This window comes from Mesoplodon densirostris, chromosome 7 (assembly GCF_025265405.1).
Source record: "Mesoplodon densirostris isolate mMesDen1 chromosome 7, mMesDen1 primary haplotype, whole genome shotgun sequence".
Taxonomy (NCBI): Eukaryota; Metazoa; Chordata; class Mammalia; order Artiodactyla; family Ziphiidae; genus Mesoplodon; species Mesoplodon densirostris.
The window spans coordinates 114046537-114065994 of NC_082667.1; the positions used below are offsets into that span (position 1 = coordinate 114046537).

Sequence of the window (19458 nt, forward strand, 5' to 3'; positions counted from 1 at the left end):
ATGGATTTCCTCTGCCTTGTTTGGAGGAGATGCAACATTAAATTGCCTGGTGTTGGGGAGGACAAAGTTTTTCTTGACCCTCTTAGGGTTTCTGGCTGGGTCTGAACATTAAATGGACAAAGACAGATTCACAGGAAAAAAGCATAACATTTATCTAATGTAAGTTTTACATGACATGGGAGTCTTCATAAGGAAACCAAGACTCGAAGAAACAGTTCAAGCTGAGTATCGTTATGCCCGGTTTGATGAAGAGTGGACAGTCGTGGAGAAGGTCAAGAGTATGTGGTAATTGTAGTAAACTGCGGGGAATCTTAGCCAGACTGTTCAGATTCATCTCAGTGTCCCTTTGTCTTCAGAGATAAGGATGCTCCTTTCCTTCTGGTATAGGGAGGGCACCTCTCACATAAGGGCTTTATGACCTGCTTCAGGTGAGAAGAGGGACATTCCTGGTTCTGCCATTTTCTCAAACTCCTTCAGCTTAAAATATTCAAGGTGCCAGGTTTGGGGGTAGTGTTTCTTGAATCCTACCCCAGGCCTGAGTTAGCATCCCTCCCTGGAGTGGTCAGGGAGTGCTGTGGATACTGTAATTAGCCTTAAAGTTGGGGAAGGAAGGAATGGTTCCCCCAAAGAAGAAGAGTATGGTTCTAGGCAGACAAACAATAAATAGCCACTATTTTGCACATGAACAGGCTCAGGGCCTGTACACAGCTCACCCAAGGACACCAAACCAGCAAGGGGCAGAGGAAGAAATCTCTCAAGCACCAAGACGCATCAACTCCCTACCTGGCCAGGTGTGGCTTGTGGCCTGCGTTGCTGAGGCATAGAGTGGGATTTTCAGCAAAGGCCTCATGAAGGCACTATCTTTTTGAGTTGATTTTTAGCCTCCCTAGGGGCAGAGGGAAGGACTTGGTGACTATGTGGTATCTTAACAGGCCCAGATGCTCTGGCTAACATCACAGGTCTCCGTTTCTTCAACTGTTCCCTTCCTCCCCCTCCCCCCGCCCCAGCCATGGTCCTTTCCCAAAGTAAAAGAGCTACTGATCTGAGCCGCTGCACAACAAACTTGGGTGGGCAGTCTTGGGCTGCCTTTGAAGGACACTGTGGCGTTTAGCATTTTTTAAATAGTATTTAATAGAGTTGACCCAGAGAGGGAGAGTAAGTGAGCGGGCTCATAAATCTCAGCTCCCCCAGGGTCTGCATGAAGGTCTTCAAATTAAACAGTTGTTGGGTGTGAAGCAATTTCATCGTGTGAGAGAATTTAATTCATGAGTCCTCTTAACCTTTCTTGGAGGGACGTGGTTATTGGTTTTTCCCAGTGAGCTTAGGGGAAAACTGCTGCCCAGTGCTGAACGACTGAGCAGCAGAATGGGTCCGCATCAGAATTTGGGGGGAGGGGCCAGCTGCTCCTCTCCAGCTACGTTCTGGGCAGAGACGCCACCGCCATCTACCAGTGATGCCAAGGTCTGGGCACACGAAGGTCACTTCTCTGTTCTCTTCATGTGCCCAGACAGAGGAAAGGACACTTGTTCCTCTGATAGTGGACAAAGGATTTTAGTGCTTGGTTTGTTTGTCCCCTTAAGGCGGCATCCAGACAGCCTGTCCCTGGTTCCCGAGGCCCCTTCCTTCTGCTTCCTGTTTTTCTGACACTTAAACCTCAAATCATCTCTCTGGGAGTTGGGGGTCTAGTTAAGACGGAAGGTCTGCGTGAAGACTGGAGGGCTGAGAATGTTGTAGAATCCTTGAACCAATTTATAGATTATTCAAATGAGTCACAGTGACAAGGAAAAGTATGGCAAGTAAGTTTTTGTTTCAAAGCGTTTGGGAAACTAGTGCCTTATGGACTAACTACCAAACTGAATAGGTGTGGGAATGCTGAAGGATAACTTCAATTTTTAATTTTCCTTATCACGAAGCTACTGAATCCTGGGGGCCAGGGGAAGGAAACATAAGGAAAAGAGTCACCCTTTTTATCTTGATAAGATCATTTTAAAGAGCTTCTTGGCTGCAGTGGGCCAACCTTGGCCATGGAAGCACAATTCGTTCATTCAGTCACTGATTCATCCAGTCTAAAAAAAAGATTTCTTTTTTTGGTCTAAAAATTAAGTATAATTTTAATACCATATTTCAAACAAATCGGTTCTGAGAGTTAATACTGTACGTAATGTTTCAAAAGTAAAAATACAGCTTTATATATACACATACACGTTCTCTCAGAGCTGAAAGACGGGTCATAGCTTTTATTGCTTCTCAGGCAAATATTTGTGTGAGTTTGACTAAAGAGCATCTAAGTATTCTTTTTAATTTATTTTTCATTTTTATTTATTTATTGTTTTACAGTACATTCTTGTTGGTTATCTGTTTTAAATATAGCGGTGTGTACATGTCAACCCCAAACTCCCAATCTATCCCTCGCCCCCAGCCTTCCCCCACTGGTAACCATAAGTTCTTTCTCTAAGTCTGTGAGTCGATTTCTGTTTTATAAATAAGTTCATTTGTATCACTTTTTTTAGATTCCGCATATAAGCATATAAGCATATCATATATTTATCTTTCTCTGTCTGACTTACTTCACTTAGTATGATAATCTCCAGGCCCATCCATGTTGCTGCAAGTGGCATTATTTCGTTCTTTTTAATGGCTGAGTAATATCCCATTGTATATATGTACCACATCTTTTTAAATACTTACTGCGTGCCCTCCAGTGTGTTGGAGACACAGTGAGGACTACACCTTGGTTCCTGCACCCCAGGGGCTCAGCAGGGTGTTGTTGGCAAATCCAGGCAAAGCCACCTGTTCCTGCCTGGTCAGGGCATGTGTATATAGGAGGGGGAGCCACAGATGGGCATTGGAGAAAGAGCAGGGTTAGTTAGCAGCGGAAGAAGTGCAGAGAGGCTTCCAGGTGGGGGAAACAGTACATGAAAAGACCCTGGGGCATAAGAGACTGTGGTCCATTTAAGAAACTCTAACAGGTGGAGGCGAGATACCTGTGTCCCTGCCTGTTGGCTCAGTACCACAAGGAGAGGGGAAGGGAGTGATTCCTACATCAAAACAATCGTTCAGCTCATCTTTGACTGCTGGTCCGTCTTCTCCAGCTCCCACCTGTTTTCACTTGTGGGAAGATTTCCCAATAGAGCTTGAAAAAGGGGCCCCTGCCAAAACTGATAATCAACTGAAGAAAGTACGGAAGATGTAAGGACTCATCTTGTGTTTATTAAACTGCTATCAGTAAAACACAGCCTTGTGAGGGGGAGGAATGAGAAACTGGCGGGGAGGGAAATTGAGTGCAGGCCCTGTGGTCATTTTGTTTTCAGCTGCAGTTAAGATCCTAATTTGAGGTGCTACTTGATGCTTTTCCAACCAACTGAAACTATAAGGGAGTGGTAGTCAATGACAGACCCACACACTCCAGAGGTCACCTTCAAACGCAAAGGCATTTTTACCGTTCATGATGGTTTTTGTATGAAACAGGAAAGCGTGAAGCAGAGAGTCCCTTTTTTCCGAATAGGTGTCAGAACATTAAAGACAACACCATTGGCATCGAGGAAAACGGTGTCTCCCTCACCTGTCGCTTCCACGTCACCGTCTTTAAGTTCATTGGGGATTACGATGAAGTCCATCTGCACTGCGCAGTGTCCCTCTGTGACTCAGAAAAGTACTCCTGTAAAATAGTAAGTGAGAGCATGATAATTCAGTGCTTAGCTTTATTTCTCTCAGTTCCAGTTTTCCCCACGTGGGGAGTCACGAATCCCAACGTCGGTGGCTCCTTAGAGTTCTTTAGGACTCACTGCACCTGGCAGGGGCTGCATTGGAACCACCTTCAGATGCCTAGGAGTGGCAGTCATCTGCGCTGGAACAATAAGAGAGCAGGGTAGAATGATGACCATTTACTCCTTTTATCTGACTTAGAAATGTCAGTCTGTTGTTGGCATAACACTAGACCAGGGCTTCTCAAACCTCAGCACTGCAGACATTTTGGACCAAATGATTCTTTGTTGTAGGGCTGCCCTGTGCTCTGTAGGCTGTTTAGCAGCATCCCTGGCCTCTACCCACTAGACCCCAGTATCACCTGGGGTGATAATATCTCCTGACTTTGCCCAGTGTCCCTTGGGGGGCAAAATTAGCCCTGAGAACCAATATGCCAAGAGTCTCAAGGAGCCAGGCCATCTGCATCTGAGGTGAGCGATGGGGCCAAGCTCCCCTCCACCACAGAAGCAAACTCCCGGGCTCAGGATACACTTTATCCAGGCATCCTTTAGACAGGGATTATCCCACAGATCATCCAAATCCACATCCAGGCCCGAGGCTCTGGAGGGGCTGGCGGGATGAGGTGACAAACCAATCATCTGGTCCATGCCAGGCTTACATCCCCACGACGTATGGCTATGTCCCTAAGATTTTATTGCACTAGTACCCGGTCCCTAACCTTTTAACATTGCAGCTTTATGCTCGCCCCATGTTGGCCGGATCGAGATGTGAATTATGGTCAGAGCTACTTAGAGATGCTGCTGCATACATTATTGTCTGATCTGATACAGAATCCTCCTCCCTGGGAAGGGAGCCTCTTGGAATCTAATTCTAGTGTGGAGAGTATATTTAATTCTGTTCGACATAAAGCCCCGAGTCCCAGTGGGCTCAATGATCAGGAATGGATTGATTCTAATTAATCTGAGCTGCAGTAGTGCTCCAGGCAGAGCCACTGCCTCTTTTGGAGGTGGAAACGTGAAGAATAAGTTATCAGCTTAATTGTGTGAAATTTTCCCTCCGGTGTTCTGTCTTTCAGAATTGCCCTCAAAATTCCAGGATTGCCACAGATTACACCAAGGAACCTAAAGAACAGATCATTTCAGTGGGACCTATTAGGAGAAAAAGTATGTATGTTCCCTAAAACACACTATACATGATTAAAACAGTGGGATTTGAAGGCTCGGGCTAAGCCTGGGATGTGTTTTGCCTACTATGTGAATCTGGTGAACAAGGAGCTGGAGGACGCCAGTTTGGGGACCCCAGTTTGAGAAGCCTGCCCTCTTCCATAATGAAATCTTTTCACAGACTATTAAAAACTCATGACAGTACCGGGATTTTTTCCTTCCACTCCTCTCTTTAAGGCCTTGCCCTTAGATACGAGTTGAAGAGCTGGACTGTCTGCAGGTAACTTGTCCAGCGGCTCTTTTTCAGGGCTGGACTGGTGTGAGGACAACGGAGGGTGTGAGCAGATCTGCACGAGCCGGGTGGACGGGCCTCTGTGCAGCTGCGTGACGGGGACCCTGCAGGAGGACGGCAAGAGCTGCAGAGGTGAGCACGACTCCCATTCAGGGCCGGCAGCTGGGGACATAGGAAGTTCTTGACCCTGAGGAGACAGTTCTATGTGAGGCCCACTCGGTCAGCAACTGATCTATGAGACTTCCAGAAAGTAAGAAGGAGAGATGAGGAAAACACCCAAGGAATTCTAGCATCATTTGGGTTTTTTTTAAAACCTTTTGGTCCCTGCTCTTTTATCTAAAAGATAAAAGTGATTTTTAAAACATCTTTATTGGAGTATAATTGCTTTACAATGTTGTGTTAGTTTCTGCTGTATAACAAAGTGCATCAGCTATATGCATATGTATATCCCCATAGGCCCTCCCTCTTGTGTCTCCCTCCCACCCTCCCACAGCTCTAGGTGGTCGCAAAGCACCCAGCTGATCTCCCTGTGCTCTGCAGCTGCTTCCCACTAGCTCTCTGTTTTACATTTGGTAGTGTCGATGTGTCAGTGTTACTCTCTCACTTTGTCCCAGCTTACCCCTCCCCCTCCCCGTGTCCTCAAGTCCATTCTCTACATCTGTGTCTTGATTCCTATCCTGCCCCTAGGTTCATCAGGACCATTTTTTTTCTTTTCAGATTCCATATATATGTGTTAGCATATGGTATTTGTTTTTCTCTTTCTGACTTACTTCACTCTGTATGACAGACTCTAGGTCCGTCCACCTCACTACAAATAACTCAGTTTCGTTTCTTTTTATGGCTGAGTAATATTCCATTGTATATATGTGCTGCATCTTCTTCATCCATTCATCTGTTGATGGACACTTAGGTTGCTTCCATGTCCTGGCTATTGTAAATAGTGCTGCAATGAACATTGGGGTGCATGTGTCTTTCTGAATTATGGTTTTCTCAGGGTATATGCCCAGTAGTGGGACTGCTGGGTCATATGGTAATTCTATTTTTAGTTTTTTAAGGAACCTCCATACTGGTCTCCATAGTGGCTGTATCAATTTACATTCCCACTAACAGTGCAAGAGGGTTCCCTTTTCTCCACACGCTCTCCAGCATTTATTGTTTGTAGATTTTTTGATGATGGCCATTCTGACTGGTGTGAGGTGATACCTCATTGTGGTTTTGATTTGCATTTCTCTAATGATTAGTGATGTTGAGCATCCTTTCATGTGTTTGTTGGTGATCTGTATATCTTCTTTGGAGAAATGTCTATTTAGGTCTTCTGCCCATTTTTGGATTGGGTTGTTTGTTTTTTTGATATTGAGCTGCATGAGCTGCTTGTATAGATGAAGGTGATATTTAAAGAAGGAAGTTATCCAGCCATTTAAGTACCAAATATTGGCCTTAGATCTCACCCCAAGTCTACCTGGGTTGAGCTGGGACTGGGGTGTGTGATCCAACAAACAAGGTTTCCTGCAATAGCCTTGGCTGCCAGGTGTCCCTGGTACCCTCTAAGTTAGCAGGACTCCTAAAGGTTGGGTTAATTTCACTTCCTTGCTGCCTCAGTCCAGGCCATTTGGAGAAAGTGGGTTCTTGGCAATGAACAAAGTAGGTTCCTTTATTGGAATACCACAAAGATGTCTGATCTATGTCAAACAGGTATATTTTTTTCCACAGGACTTATTATGTCTCTCTCTGTTCACAGCCTCTAATTCTTCCATTGAACTTCAAGTTTGGACGCTGCTTCTCATCATGACCCAGATTTCATTATGGCATTTTGTCTATACATCAGGCACGACCTCATAATTAACTCAAGGTTGCTATATAAAGTACTGTAATTTACTTACTTCAACTCCCTGTAGGATAAAAGGTGTGTGCCCTTAAGTCAAAACCTATTTGAGATTGCCCACTGTCTCAAAGTGATGCCACCTGCCCCAAACGGTCAGGGTTCCAGAAAAGAGGGAAATGCCATGCTCCTCTTTCAAGGTATGCAACTGGGCTTCTAAAAGCCAGTTGTGGAAAACATATATCTTGCCTAAAATTTCCAAATAGTTGTCACTAGAAACGTTGGTTCGCATGAAAAACCGGTGAAGGAAAAAATTCTGGTTAGACAAGTCTGTCGGAAGTCTGACCAGAGAAATCTATCCCACCAGTGCTGTTTCTGTATCATAGTTTTTATAGAGAAAGGGCCTGTTGGAACGATATCGAATATTGAGAAGCGGTGATTGGAAGGTTTGACTCCCCCTAAGGAATCTCTCCGATGTTTGGAAGCATCTGACCTCGATGTGCCTATGTTGCTCCCCTCCCCACACCCGCCGCTGTGTCCTCCAGCCCTGCCAGGCCACGTGGCCACCGCATGTATTGTTTGCAGACCTGGGAACCCCAACACCCCATCCGTCTCTTCAGACCCAAACTCTTCTCTCTCACAAATCAACCAAATCATTTTTAACGTGTTTTATGCTTAAATAAACTTTGTGTTCAATTATTCTCATTACTCCATGGCTGGAATCATACTTATCGATGTTAAGCTTTGCACACTAAATAGCATCCTCTGGTTTAAAAAAAAAAAAAAAAAAACAGCAGCAGCAGTTGGAGCAGGTAGGCCCTGCTGACCAGCACTTTAATGCGTTTTGTTATGTGCCTATTTGTCCTGACAGAGCATTAGCAGGGCGTTTAGTGAGGTGCCATGTGGAAGAGAAGCAGGCAGCATCCTCTTTTGTATGTGGCACAAAACCCCCACATTTACTATAATTAACTACATAATAGAGGGCCTGGTAAATATATCCCTGGGGTGCCTCTCTTTTTAAGGTTAAAAGCAAAGTAAACGCCACTTCAAGTTTATTTTGAAGTTGTTTTGGATTTAAGCTGATGGCATTTTTTTATTTTTCTGGGAACCCTGGGCAGAAACGCTGAGCAGAAATCCTAGCGTCCTTGACCGTGGGTTGTGGGTACGATTCCTGTTGTCTTACGTATAAAAGGCCCGGCATCACACTGTCACTGGGCTGAAGAAGCGGGGTATAGACTGAATCTGCACTGAGCGGCTTTGCTCTCCCAGCCCCGGGGAGGGTCCACAAGCTCTAGCTTGGCAGTCATAGATGCTATGCGGCCAAGAGGACAACCAGTATTGATGGAGAAAAATATGCATCTGCTTCAACTTAGACATCTTAGGATCTTTTGGGAAAATGCTGAACATTGAGATGGATTAAGGAATCAAACCATCTGTTCTAGGAGAGACACAGTATCTCTTCCTCACCATGATGGAAATTGATGTTATGCACATTTTTTTTTCACGTGAAAATCCTCAACTCCAGACTTTCCCCCACTTCAAGATCAGCAGATTCAGAGCTCCATTCTCATTTTCATAGTCTAAGGTTTAGGTTTTCACAATCAGATTCTGAGTTGAACACAATAATATCTCATTTATTTTTTTTACTTGATTTCCTTAGATGAATTTTAACTGAAGACATACAAGGAGGAAATGTTTTCATATTTAATAACTTCTCTTTATTGATTTTCATGTCAAAGTCACTAGAAATTTCTAAATTAAACACTATAATTGTTTTTTAGATTTTTAATTAAATCCTTTCTTACCCCACTTTAGTTCTTGGCCTTTGGTTTTCTCACTTGTTTGACATCTTTGTCTGTCATCAGGATAAGCTAGGTGTAGAGCCATATTAGAACACCCCAGAATCTCAGTGGCTTAAAGATTTCTCTCTTTCTCACATCAGGGGTCTCTGATCCTTACTTCCATCCTGGGAGGGAGGTTGATGAGACTTTATTATCTTTTTTTTCTCTCAACAGAATTTATTGAACAATTATCCTTTCCCCATGGGACTTCAGTACCACCTTTATCATATATCAAGTTTCAACCTCTGTGGTTCTGTTTGTGAGCTCTTGACTCTCTTCCATTGGCTTATTTGTCTGTTCCTGTGTCAGAATCACATTATTTATTTATTTATTTATTTATTTATTTATTTTATTTTTTTTTATTTTTTTTTTTTTGCGGTACACGGGCCTCTCACTGTTGTGGCCTCTCCTGCTGTGGAGCACAGGCTCCAGACGTGCAGGCTCAGCAGCCATGGCTCACGGGCCCAGCTAATCCGCAGCATGTGGGATCTTTCCGGACTGGGGCACGAACCCGTGCTTCCCTGCGCCACCAGGGAAGCCCTGAATCACATTATTATTGAGATATAATTGACTTATAGCATTACATCAGTTTCGGGTATATGACATAATGATTTGATATATATATACACACTAGGAGATGATCATCACAAAAGTCTAGTTAACATCCATCACCATACACAGGTACAATTTTTTCTCCTGTGATGAGAACTTTTAAGATCTATTCTTTTAGCAGCTTCCAAATATGCAATAGGTATTATTAGCTATACTCACCATGCTGTACATTACATCCCGAGGATGTATCTATTTTATAACTGGAAGTTTGTATATTTTGACCCTCTTCACCCATTTTACCATGCCTCTGGCAACCACCAATCCATTCTATGCTTTTTGTTTTGTTTTGTTTTTAGATTCCCCCATATAAGTAAGAACATACTATGTGTGTCTTTCCCTGACTTATTTCATTTAGCATAATGCCCTCAAGGTTCATCCATGTTATTGCAAATGGCAGAATTTCTTCCTTTTTTATGGCTCAATAATATTCCATTGTATATATAGACCATATCTTCTTTATTCATTCACCCATCGATGGATACTTAGGTTGTTTCCGCATCTTGGCTATTGTAAATAATGCTGCTGTGAACACGGGGGTGCAGGTATCTTTTTGAGTCAGTGTTTTCATCTCCTTTGGATAAGTGCCCAGAAGTGGAATTGCTGGATTGTATGGTAGTTCTATTTTTAATTTATGGAGGAACCTCCATACTGTTCTCCACAGTGGCTGCATCCATTTACATTCCTACCAATGAGGGATTCCCTTTTCCCAAGTCCTCATCAGCACTTGTTATTTCTTGACACTTCATTATCTTTTGATGCTTCCAGCTCAACACGAGGCTCTGGGGCTCACCTCAGCAAGGGGTCACACCCCAGAAGGGACACACACACTTCTGTTACCATTTCACTGGCCAAAGCAAGGTACATGGCTGGAACTAACTTTCAGAGAGGGGGAATTGTGAACTTCCCATGAACCTGGGAGGGAGGAGAACTGGAAATCTGTGGTGATGGCTGCCAAGTAGTCTCTGAGCCAGTCATGCCTATCTGTATTAAAGACAAACACATCTACAGAACTAAAAACAAACAGGTCCCGTAGCTGACTGTCTGCAAGGCAGAAGAACTGGGAGATGATCCTGACCCTTCTACTAATTTAATTCTCAGCTTGAAATAAATCATCTGAGATCACAATACCTTAACTTTCCTCTCTATAAAACGAGAACTTTAAGCTTTTTAAAAAATATTCTTAGGTTAGGAAATGACACGATACAAACATAAACCATATGATATCATATATTTAGAGAACTCCAGAACACTGCCTTCTCCTGCCACTCAAAAAGATTTGCTTCAAGGAAGCGGGGTGGGGGGATGGGGGGATGGGGTGAGGGGGAAGCACATGTTTAGTGAAGGTGAAAAAGGAAGTTAATTGGGAATCTTATTAACTTGGTGTTTCTCTGATATCAAAAAGAAACAACATCTCGGGGTCTGGCATTTCTGACAATTGAGAATTCTTTAATTAGTTTCTTAACCAGTAGTAAGTATGTGCTCTGCTCAAAATCCTAGTGCCAAAACTTGAAAGCACGAATTGTTTCACATTGTCTAATATTCTAGCTATTTTTAGAACCATTTGACATTTAGTGAGAGCTTGAAATCTAATAAAACTTCTTTCAACCAAGGAAATTAAGTAATTATCAAAAAATGACAATCATACAGGTTTAAAGTAATAAAGAATTACTTCTTTACTAATTCTGAATTAATTTAGCATCTACCCCATTTTGAACCTTCCAGCCTCCCTCCTTGAACTTAGGGGATTTCTACCTCCTGTACAGCAGTGCAATTTGGTCCTGGTTAGGAGAACACGATGGCATTTTTCAGGGCCCTGATTCACCGGAATCTGCAGCACAACTCAGTGAAAAAGAAAATCAAACAGCACCCTCTAGTGTCCGCGTTTTATTTTTGCATGAAACCCCAAACGTATATTGAACGACACCAATCAAAATATGATTTCTCCCCCTCCTCGAAACCTTAGATGTGGAACATTACCAGAATATAGCTTTAGAGAACACATCAAATGCCAAGGACATTTCTGGAGAACAGCATGAGATTTATTCTTATACACCCAGTAAGCATCATTCCAGGAAAATACCAGCTCTTGGCATCCCATGCAAATTTTGCCCTTAATATCTATCTCTCTAACGTGTGGACAAAAATAGCTGTCAAGAAAAATTAAGTATCTCTTTAAAATGCTAAGAAATAAACAATGTGATCAAGAAAAGCCATGAAATATTTAGCGGTCTTTCTTTTCCCCCAGCAGAACGTGAAATACTTTCTTATGAATCTAAAGCACAACCACCATAACTCTGGTCTGACTAATGGAAGACTCTGTTTGTGATGGTTTAATTATGTTTGCTGAAATATGACTCTCATATAAGACAACATCTCCGTGGCAGAGGGACAGATCTCTGTCTATAGTCAGAAATAAAACACAAAGACTCATCGTTCCATGAAGAACTCGGTAATCAAATTCTATTTTCTAAGGAAACAAATGGAGGAAGAATGTTCTTTGTACATTTTGCAGTGTGTTTCTGTTTGCATGTGGCCTCTGGCTTAGCTGTTGTTTCATTCATTAGCATAAAATATTGATGATGAAATTGTTTTGAAACTTAGACATTCTCTCATCAGATGAAATAACAATACCTTATGCTCATGGAGCATCTTTCATAACAAATGCTTTCCCACCTGTATTTACTATTATTCAATCCTAAATCATGCTGCATTTTGACAGAGAAATCAGAGGGAAAGCGTTAGGTTGAAGTTACAATGGCTTAAAGTACTAGCTAAGGAAAAATGCAAACCCACTCATATATGTGTGCTTGTGCTTATAGGTTTATTGAGTAATTTCCAGCTTCTAATGAGACATATGAGAATGAAAGCAGTCTTTTCAGCCCTTTGTGACTTTTAAGAACAAACAAACCATGACATACCATTCTTGATTTCCCCCACTAACTCCTGAATTTCTTTGGGGAATAGTTTAGGGTACAGTAATCCACTGATATTACCCTATTTTTAGTTGGGCAAAAATATATGATTTTACTGAAAAGGATAACATTTATTATTGTACTTTAGGTCTTGAAAATCTTTGCATTGGATCTATCTAGAACTCACAAAATTTTTCTGATTTAAATACTCTATTCACATAGATATATGCTATTAAGTTAATTATATGTTAATCAAAGACAAAAATGCATGGCTCCTTTATTTCCTCTTTCCTGCCACAAACATTCTCAATGCAACCAGCCATCCTAGTCCTTGAATGTAGTTTAAATATCTACGTGGATCATTCAAATCAAGGAGTTACAAGTGTATATTCAATGATGTTCTCCATGAGTCTCTGAATTCACGACTGCATAATGCTGTTAAGAAATACCTGCATCCCTGCAAAAGAGGAATTCTCTCTCTTGACGAGTCCTGATCAGAAAGTAATTTGGCAAACTAATTCGACAAGGGAAAATGATGAATGATAAATGAACATAAAATGTGAAAGTGTCTAGGTGTTGTAGCAGAATATTAAAGGCATAAAGTGAGAACTGTGGGCAGCACAGAACACATTTTTTTTTTTTTTTTTTTGCTCTAAAAAAGCCACAGATTCTAAATGCTTACTTTGAACCTCCAAGACAGGAGTGGAAATATTCTAAATATTAATTCCAGATTAGCAGAGTCTATATTCACATCTCCCATGTGTTAACATTTATTAGTTGTACTTTTGCCCTTTTGGCCCTTTTCATAAACAATTACTTTCACTAGTTAACTTTAAGTGGAAATCAAGAACTCAGTCAACAGAGGGAGAGAAATCTTACCACATTTATCTTAAAAACCCACCACCACCTTGGACCATAGTGAACAATTTAGCAAATGACTGCAATCAGTTTAAATGCACACTATTTAGGCAAATTGCCCTGAAAGCACAGGTTGCCTAAATCCTAGGGAAACACATCTCCACATACAACTCTAAACACTTTTAATTTTAGGAAGAGCAGTTTACGACAGTCACAACAAATGAGGACTTTGTTGTGTTCCCAGGTATTGTACTCTAAAAACACAAATTCATCAAAAGTCAACTTTCCTGGGTAGACCCCCAAAGAGGCACCCGTGACTCCTAGAAGCCAGGAGACCTCACAGCTACAGCAGTATGAACTCTTTATATTTCCTCTCCCTTGGAGTTTTCCATACTGTGTTGGCAGCTTGAAACTACAGAACTTAAAATTGGATGGTGGTTGAAATGTTCCATAATAAAATGTTGTGGAATGTAAGTCTTCCACCAAAAAGTGTCATCCTGAGGTGCTTGAACATTACAGAAACAGCACAATGCCTCATCTTTTAGTCTAATCCTAGAAGTGGGTTCTTTAAATGCTACTTCCAAAACATTAAGTGATCACTGACAATGCATGCTCCTATGGCAGCTTTATTTTTATAAACAACTGAAAATGCAAGCATTTTCACAAATTCCTACATTATTTATTCCAATCCTATTCTGGGTTTTTCCTTCTCACCAGAAGAATGTAAATGTACATAGGCTGGAAAAATGAGAGTGACATAACCTTTCAGTTTTGTGAAGGTAGGACAAGAAGATTTCACTCCAACACGTAAGAAAGTGCAGCTGAGGACAGTAGAGAGAACGCAGATGGATCGGGGTTGGCCCTTACTTCTCATGGGACCTCGAGAGAGCTAGGTTGACCAGATGCCATCAAAGGTAACTAACTTCCCCTTCCAAAAATGATAAGAAAAGGAAAGTTCTCTCTTGCTAAAACTCCTAAGCAGATTTCGTTAAAAGGTAGGAGAAAATTATCTCTTTCTGAGATGTTTGGAAATACTCTTAAGAAGGAGAAGCGTGACTCCCTCAGATTTAATTCAGTGAGTAAAAATCTAATGGAATCCAGATCCAAGAAATGAAATGTAAAGACTGGATTACCCTGAGGAAGAAAGTTTGAATTTAATAAAATATTCCTTGTAGACACTAAGCCACATAAAGGAAAGAACAAAGTGTCTTGATACAATTACCTTCTGAACAAATGCATATTTTAAAACAACACTAAACTGATTACGTAGCACAACAAGTAAATAAATATTAAGTCCAGTTCATAAGATACATAAGAAATAACAATAATTTCCCCCTAGGATGTTGTAAAACTGTTTCCTTGGCCATTCTCTTTTGCCTAAGTCCCAGGCATCAAGGACAGCTAAGGTTCCATTTACTTCTACAGGTGTGTGTGTGTGTGTGTGCGTGTAAATGTAAGACTCCAGGATGAGTAGTAAGAAAAGACTCTCATTAGGATGAGTCTTAAAATTTGTAGTATTTAGCTCTGAGTTTTTCTTCTCTAAAATGTGAAATATTTAGCAAAAGTTCTATTTAATTTCTCCTGAGATACATGTGGAATCTATTGTTCAAAATCCATTCAACTCCATTTGTTATGTTTTCAGATTCTCAAAAATTTCCATGGCTCCCTCTGCCAGCTTGTCTAGTTTTGTCACTATAACATCCAAAACCTGAGAGACAGAAAAGAAATTCTGAAGTTTTTTCTTATGAAAGAAATATGGTCCTCTCAAACTGATCTAAAAAAAAAAAAAAATTGGGACCCAAGACTCTCATTACACCATGTGAAATAGAGCACTTGGCAAATACTGGAAAGCAAAGTCCCCTGAGGCAAAAAAAAAAAAAAAAAAAAAGGAAAAGAAAAATTCCTATCCTTAAATATCAGTGTGTGTTTTACTTTGTTGTTGTTGTTTTAGGCAGAATCAATGAACGGAATCAAACTTCTTTTTAAAAGTAATTTGGAAAAACATATATGTTGCTCCCTTTTTCTTGTATATTTCTCAAAACTTTGTCGGAAATGTAAGCTCATGAAGCAGACACAAATTCCAAGAATGGCACTGACTTCAAATCCGGACTGTAGCTGTCCTCTGCAATAAAGTGTAAACTCAATGGAAATTTAGAAGTCAGCTCGTCGAGATTTAGAAGCTGCCTGTGGATTTCTCGGGTCCCCCTGAAGAGGCAATTCTCCTGCTTATTTTTTCCAGCTATCATTAGTCTTTGATGACTTGGCATGTCAATCCAGCTCATCCAATTCATGTCAGAATTGAGAAATAGTTTAAAAAGGAGCCCTGTTTAGTTAACCCTGAAGATTAGACTTTTTAAAACAACCAAAGAATTAAGACTTTTTTTAAAGAACCACAGTTATTATTTACTTACCGTATACCAACCCTGTGGTGAGGACTTTTCATCTATTTCCTTTATTCCTCCTAAATAATGCTATGAAATCATTATTTTCCTATTTTATAGATGCTGGTCTAAAGAAGTTAAGTAACTTGCCCAAAGTCATTTTATTTGACTTCCCAGAATATTTGACAAAGTTGAAAGAATTATTGCAAGGGATCTTGTCTGGGCATCTTAGTAAATAAAATGCCAAATAGGACAGGTTATCCATACAGTCATACTGTATACTGCTGGATACTTTATGTTATCCAGCATCACTAAGAGAGAGGTCAATCAAGTACTCTGTTGTCCTTGGAGGGTTATCATGTGGATTATCACATTTTAAAAGAATTCTAGATTTTTATGCTAAAATTAATTTTACTCTAAAATTCCACTAAACATGAATTGATTTTACTGCTAGCATAAGAGTTCAGAACACAGATTCTGGAGTCAGACAGATTCTGGGTTTGAGTCCTGGTTTCACCACTTACTAGCCAGATACATTTCATTCATTCATTCATTTTTCAAATATTTATTGATTGCTTCCCTTGTACCAGGTATTGGTCTACAGCAGTAAATGAAAACTGATAAAGATGTAATTTCCAAAGGAGAAAAGTCCTATGAGAAAAGCAAATAGGATGCTATGGGGGGAAATGGGGATAGAAAATTCATTTAGATACAGTGGTCAAGTAGGCCTTCTGAGTGGTATCATTTCAGCTGAGATTTAAGGGAAAAGAAGGAACCAAGCAAGCATGAAGGAGGGGGTTCAGACAGAGGCCAGAGCAAGGGTAAGGCCCTGAGGCTTGAGAATGGCATTTGCAGGGAAGAGGAGAGCGGTTGTGGGTTGCCACACGCTATGGCTGGAGAGGTAGGCAGGGGCCTTTTCAGCCATAAAAAATCTGAATTCTATGTCAAGGGCAATTGTAAGCCACTAGAAGACTGTTAGTAGGAGAGTGGTATCATCCAATTTACTTTTTAAGAAATACTTTATTTTTTAGAGTTTTTGGTTCACAGCAAAATTGAGCAGAAGTTACACAGATTTCCCAAATATCCCCTCCCTGCCCACACACATGCATAGCTTCCCCCACCATCAACATCTTACACCAAGCCGTGCATTTGTTACAATCAATTAACCTGCACTGACACATCATCATCCAGAGCCCATAGTTTACACTAGGCTTCACTCTTGGTGATGTACGCTCTATGGGTTTTGACAAAAGTATGATGACATGTACCCACCATTATAGTATCATACAGAATACTTTCATTGCCCTGAAAACCCTCTGTGCTCTGCCCATTTATTCCTACCAATTTACATTAAAAAATAACTCTAAATGCTATATGGAGAATGGATTTGTAGAGAGAAAGAGAGGAAGCAGGAAAAACAAGTGACTCTTGTACAGGGCTGGGTGGTTGGCAAAAGCGCAGGGACTTAGGAAGAAATAGATGACTTCGAGCTATGTTTTGAAGGAAGAAGCTATGAGACTAAGTCATACATGGGATTTGAAGATAGGGGAAAGATAGAAATCAAAACTGTTTCTGATTTGTACAGCAGGATGGATGATGATGTCATTTACTGAGATAGAAAAAGAGTGAGAAATAGTGTCAGGGAGAAAATCAACTGTTCAGTTTGGTCCATGTTGAGCATGCAATGTCTGTAAGAGATCCAAGCAGAGGTGTCACGTAGGCAGGAAGATATACGACAGGAGCTTGTCAGACTAGTCTGGGGTGGTGATAAGCCATATATAGGAATCCTATACATTTAGATGGCATTTAAGCAGAGGACAGAATTAGAGAGAGAGAGAAGGGGCCCCACTTTCAGGGAGCCTGAGAATCCGCAGGATCAACATTTAGAGGTTAGCAAGAGAGGGAGGAGTGACCAAAGGAAACTGAGGAATAGCCAGGAAAAGCCAACAAAACTCAAGAGGAAGTGTGACTGATACCAAGGAAAGAGAGTATTTCAAGCAGGAGAGAGTGGCCAATCGTGTTGAGTGTAAGAAGATACAGGCAAGTTATTTAATCTTTCTGAGAACCTACCAAATCTATAAAATAGGAATACTACTACTTATTCTCTATGTTTTTCCGAAGTACTTAGTGAAATGACAAATCTAAGCCACTTAGCATGGGGCTCTGTGCACAGTAAGTATACAGCAGGCTTTTTTTTTTTCAGTCTTCATTATCTCAGTACCATCTTTGTCGTTGTACTGTATGGAAGAGAAGTTAGCAGAGGACCGTGTTTCTAAGAATGCCAGTTAAACTGCCTTTTACTATTTCTCTTTCCTTACTGACATTACAAATCATTAAAAAGGTATAAGAATAAATTTCTTCTTGTAGTAAAACACTGCTTTTCAGTGTCGGTGAGAGAGTATACCATGAATTACTTTAAAACCTGTTTTATTTGTTTACCATTCCCTAATACCCTTTGTCTGTCCTGTCAAGTATCTGAGTGGCTTCTTTTTCCCAATTAATTTTAACCTGCAGAGGGACCAAATCAGCAAAGTTATTAACCTCTTAAGAATACTAGCCCACTTCCTGTAAAAGCATTCATATAGATACCTCTTATTGGAATGTTCTCCAAAAAGCTTGCTGGTGTTTCTGAATGCTGAAGTTCTGTCTAAAAGGGAGAATTATCGAGCATGCAGGCTTTCCAAAAAGGTATGAGACATTAAAAGCTATTAAAAACAGTGAAGCATTAATGAAAAGAAAATGAGCAGTTTTCATTTATTAAAAATTATGTAAACATACTCATTTCAGACCCATTATTATTGCACTTGGATATGTTTCCTAAATGTTATCAGCAGGTAGAAATAGAAGTTGAAAAATTGCTCTTAACTAGCACTTAAAAATAGAGACTTCTTTTCAAAATAGTGATCCTCACAAAGTCCTATTAAGGCTAGTTAGACTGATAACAATGCCATTAGCCTATGAGAATTCAACCAATGAAAATTTAAAGATTAAAATAAATTTTCTAAGAATCCAAGAAAAATTGAAGAAGGACTGCTCCTCTATCATCCTCCAAATTGAACACTTGGAAATTTCCCCCAATTAATTAAAAAGATGCACCTCAAACTTTACCAGGTGTCCCCATCCCCCGGGCCACGGACCAGTATGGGGCCGCACAGCAGGAGGTGAGCGGCGGGCGGCAGGAGAGCAAGCAAACTTCATCTGCTGCCCCCCATCGCTCCCATTACCGCCTGAAACATCCCCCCTACCCCCCCATCCCTCTGTCTGTGGAAAAATTGTCTTCCACGAGACTGGTCCCTGGTGCCTAAAAGGTTGGGGACCACTGTCTTATACGATGCAATGGAGACCAGTCTATAAGCAAAAATAACAGGTAATTCTCTATAAAAGAGCTAATTAATTTGTTAGTATTATAGAACTAGTGGATAAATATAGAACTAGTGGATAAATATGCATGAAAGAGAAAGAGAAATATCCACGGAATATGAACTGGCGACTTGAACCCTAATTCTGATTATTGCCCCAGGGCATGAATGAGCTTGAACTGACCTAGATGCCTTGGTCCCTTCTAGCTGCTCACTTTTCTTCCTCTTCTCATCCATGTCCCTACTCACTCACACCGTCTTCTTTCCCTTCCTCTGGCTCTACTCCAACAACTCTTTAAGGCATTACAGGAATACAGAAGTAACCCCCAAACGCCTTATTTAGAAGTAGGTGAGAAAAAGGGGTAAGAACATAAAATAGTATAAAAAATTATATGTTTTTTTGCATGTCATGAAATTCTACATAGATGCTAAGGAAGAGCCACTAATCTGGTTCTAAGCTGCCTAGGAAACAATGCAAAGTCACTCAATGGAGTGTCTATAGTATAAAAACAGACT

The 19458-nt window shown here is 40.8% G+C and overlaps 1 protein-coding gene across 1 annotated transcript in view; it reads left to right on the plus strand.

The window, feature by feature from the left end:
• Positions 1 to 6999, plus strand: part of TECTA (tectorin alpha) — a 66464-nt gene extending 59465 nt beyond the window's left edge. Inside the window, exons 20-23 of the mRNA XM_060103319.1 lie at positions 3506 to 3668; positions 4781 to 4868; positions 5176 to 5292; positions 6899 to 6999. Coding sequence (XP_059959302.1) covers positions 3506 to 3668; positions 4781 to 4868; positions 5176 to 5292; positions 6899 to 6999 — 469 coding nt within the window. The remainder of the gene's footprint in view (positions 1 to 3505; positions 3669 to 4780; positions 4869 to 5175; positions 5293 to 6898) is intronic.
• The last annotated feature ends 12459 nt before the right edge of the window (positions 7000 to 19458 follow it).